Source organism: Salpingoeca rosetta, assembly GCF_000188695.1.
Source record: "Salpingoeca rosetta unplaced genomic scaffold supercont1.3, whole genome shotgun sequence".
In the NCBI taxonomy this organism is placed as follows: Eukaryota; class Choanoflagellata; order Craspedida; family Salpingoecidae; genus Salpingoeca; species Salpingoeca rosetta.
The window spans coordinates 255,092-260,091 of record NW_004754931.1 but is presented as its reverse complement, the minus strand read 5'-3'; the positions used below and the strand labels follow the sequence as shown (position 1 = coordinate 260,091).

The window sequence follows — 5,000 nt, the reverse complement described above, 5'->3', positions numbered from 1 at the left end:
CCCATGTGGTGTGTTCATACCCGCTCCTCGGGGCCGGCGCAGACAAGCTTCATCGCCGTCGTCGTCTTCCGCTCCATCATCGCTGGCAGCGCGCGCAGGGATGAAATGAGGTGAGGTGGGGTGTACATTGGGGGAGCGGCTGGGATGAGACAACTACAACCATGCACATACACAGATGCACACACACACACACACAACCATGCACATGCACACACATGCACACATATACATACACATACACACATGTACACACATGCACACACATGGCGCCGTACCGTGGTACATTGGGGTGAAGCGTGTCTTGTAAATCTTGATGTTGTCGGCACCAAAGGCGTCCTTCGCCTCGTCCTCCGTCATGCCGCACGTGCCCGTTGGCGGGTGGCTGAACACCACCGTGGGGATGCACTCAAAGTCCTGCTTCGACTTGGGGTTCGGCTCAAACAGCCGGTGCGCAAGCTTCCGCCCCGTCGCAATCGCAACTGCACCCATGCGTGTGGGTGTGGTTGAACAATGAGAACAACACAAGCACACACACACGTGCTGAGCACACACACACACACACACACACACACACACACACACACACACACACACACACACACACACACACACACGCACGCACACACACACACACGCACGCACGCACACACACACACACGCACGCACGCACGAGCAGAGTCTCTTTCACACACACTTACTCACACACACACACACACACATTCACATACACATTCACACACACGCACCGACCGACTGACCTGGGGTGAGCTCGAACTTGCCGCACACATCACCGAGCGCATACACATTCGCAGCCGACGTCTGCTGCCACTCGTCAACAGCAATGTGGCCCTTGTGCGTCAGCTTCACACCCTGCAGGCGCACCAAAGTGGAAAGACGACAGAGTGAGAGCCAGTATGTGTGTATGTGAGTGTGAGTGTGTGTGCGAGTGAGAGAGTGTGTGTGAGGGCTGTGATGACACTTGGAGGACGAGGGAACGCAATTGGACTGGCATACATGCACACAGCACCCATGGCACGTCTTCCTTCGTCACAGCCACCACCATTGTCATCATCACTGCTGTGTGCACGTACCGCCTTGTCGAGGCCGATGTCCGTGAGCGGGCGGCGGCCGATGGCCATCAGCACCGTGTCGCAGCCAGAGATGACGTGCTGCAACAGTGAAAACGTGCACATACACACGCACACATGGAGCCGCGCACACACGCACACAAGCACCACATGAGTGCTAGAAGAGCAATCAGAGGCATGCTTGCAGGCAAGCAGCAGTCAAGAGCTCATCAGTGCCATGTCGTGACGCTCACCTCTTCTCCCTTGACAGCGAACTTGGCATTGAGGCCGCTGTCGGTCTTCTCAATGCTGCTGATCTGTACACACACACACACACACACACACACACACACACACACACACACACACACACACACACACACACACACACACACACACACACACACACGTATGCACGACGGAGAGCACAGGCGTTAGTGGTCAATGTGTCACTGGCACATGTAACACGAAACAACGACACATTCACACACACACACACATGACGCGTGGTTGTGACGTACGCAAGAGTTCTTGAGAATCTTGACGCCGGCTTTGGTCATCTCCTCCATCACCACTTCCCGGACAAGCGGATCAAACGTCCGCAGGAACTGCCATCGCACGTGCACAAGGCAGGGGGGAAACGGAGGAAGAAGGCATGAGCTGCATGGCTGAGGAGGGAGGGCGACGACGTTGACGACACGCACGCGCACACAGACACAGACACAGACACACACACACACACGCACACGCACACGCACACGCACCCACGCACGCGCACACAGACACAGACACAGACACAGACACAGACACACACACACGCACACGCACACGCACACCTCCTCGTGGCGGATACAGAGGGTGACATCGCTGCCGAGGGCGTTGAGGATGCCGGCCATCTCAATGGCAATGTACCCGGCGCCGCACACGACAGACTTCTTCGGCAGCTCCTCAAGCTCGAAGAACCCGTCGCTGTTGATCGCGTGGTCGATGCCGGGGACCTGCGGCATGGTCGGGAACCCGCCGGTCGCCACGACAATGTGGTCCGCCGTGTACAGCTGCCCGTCCACGTCCACCGTCTTGGCGTCCACGAACTTGGCCCGCCCCACAATCTTCTCAATCTCGCCCTTCTCCAGGTTGCGGTCGTAGATGCCGTTGAGGCGCTTGATGTACGCGTCGCGCTTCTTCTTGAGCTTGGCCCAGTCGAAGGGCCCGTTCATCGTCACGTCGAAGCCGTACTCGTTGGCGTCGTGCAGCGTCTCAGCCACGGTGGCAGCGTAGTACATGACCTTCTTTGGCACGCAGCCCACGTTCACGCAGGTGCTGTGGTGTTTGTTGTGTGCGAGCATGCACGCATGCGTTCGAGTGAGAGTACATTGGGGGGGGGGAATGGAGTCACAACGGTGAGGGAGAACATCATCAGTTTTCACAATGGAGGGGGGGGGGGGTACAGGCCATGCGTTGCAGCCAAACAACGCGTGCACTTTTTCATGTCAAAACGCACCCGCCAATGCGGCCCATCTCCACGATGGCCGCCTTTGTGCCAAACTCAGCGGCACGGCGAGCGCAGCCAAGGCCGCCGCTGCCGCCGCCAAGCACCAGGAGATCAAACTTGCGTGGCTCGCTCATCGTTGCCTTCTTTCTTGTCACGTCGAGTAGCTGTCGCTGGCTGCTATCGCTGGTATCAAGTGATGTGATGTGAGGCAAGTGAGGACGCTTGATGAATGCTTTTGTTGGTTGGCTGAGTGGCTGGAAATGCGCTCATATGCACGCACTGACACTCTCTCGTCTTGCGTTCTGGTTGTGGACGATTGGTGGATATCATTCACGGTATTTCGACACTGCCCACACGAACGAAGATGGTGCGCGGCGGTGTGTTTGTGTTTGTTGGCGCTGTGGCGCTGCTGCTGCAGCTGCTGCTTGCCCCTTCCTGCCACGCTGTGGACTGCTCTTCCCGCACCAAGGACTACTGCGAGGTGTGTGTGTGTGTGTGTGTGTGTGTGTGTGTGTGTGTGTGTGTGTGTGTGTGTGTGTGTGTGTGTGTGTGTGTGTGTGTGTGTGTGTGTGTGTGTGTGTGTGTGTGTGTGTGTGTGGGTGGGTGTGGGTGGGTGGGTGTGTGTGGGTGTGTGTGTGTGTGTGGGTGTTGGGAGAGGGATACATGCTTGTGTGCGAGACATGGTGGGCACACAGCGTGTTGGCTGTGTGATTGTGTGTGATTGTGTGTGATTGTGTGTGATTGTGTTCCGCTTCTGCCAGTTCCCACCACTCACACCGTGCTGTTTTCGCTGTAGGTTGAGACAACATGCATTTGGGACCAGCAACAAGCTGCATGCCGTGCGGTTGATTGCCGTGACTACCGCGACCACTCTTCCTGCAAAGCCGACCCCAAGGACGTGGGGCCCTGCGCCTACCAATGGTGAGGAAGAGGGAGAGAGTGGGGGAGGGGGGAGGTTGTCTGTCTGTCTGTCTGTGTGGATCTGTCTGTGTGTCTGTCTGTTCGTCCGTCCGTCTGTCTGTGCATCCGTCCCTCCGTCCGTGTGTCTCTGTGCATCTGTCTGTGCGCTCACCTAAGCTTGCCGTTTGCTCCCCACTCACGTCGGCGATTGCTCTCGCTGTGTTCCGCCCACCCCCACACCATAATCAGGGAGCTGCGTGTGTGCTACCAGAAGAACGGCCAGGTTCCCTGCACAGAGTACTACGAGGACTGCCCCTCTGACCGCTGCCAGTACGACAAGGAGCAGGTACGCGCAAGCGCTTTGTGCCATCACTTGCTTGCAGTTGTTTCAAACCACAACACACGAAACTTCAAACAGATCACCACAATCGCAACCACAACCTCGTTGAGACTCCGGTGCCCCTCACTTTTTCGACTCACCTCGTCTTCCTCCCTTCCTTCTTTTCTTGCTCGCTTGCGTTCCGTCCCCTCCCTCCCTCCTTTCCTCCCTTCCGCCCCTTTACTCTCCATCTCTATCGTCATGGCACTGCACGTGTTCAGGGCTACTGCTACGGCGCGCACGACCAGCTGCCTTGCTTCCTGATGTTTGACGAGGCCGCGTGCAGCAAAGCCGGCTCGCGCTGCACATACACCAACAATGCATGCATGTCCAAGGCCGAGGTGTGTGTGTGTGTGTGTGCGTTATGTGTGTATGTGTGGGCGTGTGTGGGCGTGTGTGTGTGTGCGTTATGTGGGCGTGTGTATGTATGATGTTGTTCGCCCGAGCGGTTGTTCTTCTTGTATTCTGTCATCCTCAAGCCCACACTTACGCGCACACACTTACACGCACACGCACACGGACACGTTTGCAGGCGGAGGCGTGTTCGTCTCAGTTTGACAAGAGCAAGTGTACCGGCAAGTGCAAGTGGCACCAGGACGACATGCTCTGCTTTCCAAAGGATCTCACTGTTCCTTGCAAGTGCGTGAACCATGCGTGAAGAATAGTTGCTTGGTTGATTGGTGTGACAATGCTTCGGCTGCTGCTGTGTGCATGTGTGTGTGCATGTGTGTGAGGCTGGTTGTGTGCCTGCATGTGAGACGCACACGCACGCACATTCACTCTCGCCGACCTTTTCTCACCTGCGATGCGCCGTGTACTGCTTGCTCTGCATTGTTGTTTTGCCTGCAGGCTTCTGCGCACGAACGAGACGTGCGACACAAACCGCTGCACCAAGTACAACACGGGCACACAGGCCATCATGTGTCTCCCCAAGGACGCCCAACCGCAATGCGACATGTGCGTCACGCACACACACGCACACACGCACACACGCACATGCAAACATGCCCGCTACTGCCTCGCAGTTTGCGTGCGTTGTGAACATGTGGACACGGCAGCCATGTCGCGTCGTGTCTCTGCACATCACTCACGTGATGGCTTCGTGTTGCCATCCTCATCCTCCTCCCTCCCCCTCTTCCCCTGCTACACCACCATCATCAAC

At 57.0% G+C, this 5,000-nt stretch overlaps 2 protein-coding genes across 2 annotated transcripts in view; one reads left to right on the top strand and one right to left on the bottom strand.

Annotated features, from left to right (window-relative positions):
• The window catches only part of PTSG_01619 (glutathione reductase), a 3,894-nt gene extending 1,024 nt beyond the window's left edge, over positions 1-2,870 (bottom strand). Inside the window, exons 1-8 of the mRNA XM_004997542.1 lie at positions 2,569-2,870; positions 1,904-2,387; positions 1,589-1,675; positions 1,322-1,384; positions 1,092-1,169; positions 759-870; positions 276-479; positions 21-82 (exon numbers count right to left, since the gene is read on the bottom strand). Coding sequence (XP_004997599.1) covers positions 21-82; positions 276-479; positions 759-870; positions 1,092-1,169; positions 1,322-1,384; positions 1,589-1,675; positions 1,904-2,387; positions 2,569-2,693 — 1,215 coding nt within the window. The 5' untranslated portion in view covers positions 2,694-2,870. The remainder of the gene's footprint in view (positions 1-20; positions 83-275; positions 480-758; positions 871-1,091; positions 1,170-1,321; positions 1,385-1,588; positions 1,676-1,903; positions 2,388-2,568) is intronic.
• Positions 2,871-2,897: 27 nt separating this feature from the next.
• Positions 2,898-5,000, top strand: part of PTSG_01618 (uncharacterized protein) — a 7,923-nt gene continuing 5,820 nt past the window's right edge. The window contains exons 1-6 of the mRNA XM_004997541.1: positions 2,898-3,040; positions 3,356-3,480; positions 3,709-3,805; positions 4,060-4,179; positions 4,371-4,477; positions 4,688-4,795. Coding sequence (XP_004997598.1) covers positions 2,924-3,040; positions 3,356-3,480; positions 3,709-3,805; positions 4,060-4,179; positions 4,371-4,477; positions 4,688-4,795 — 674 coding nt within the window. The 5' untranslated portion in view covers positions 2,898-2,923. The remainder of the gene's footprint in view (positions 3,041-3,355; positions 3,481-3,708; positions 3,806-4,059; positions 4,180-4,370; positions 4,478-4,687; positions 4,796-5,000) is intronic.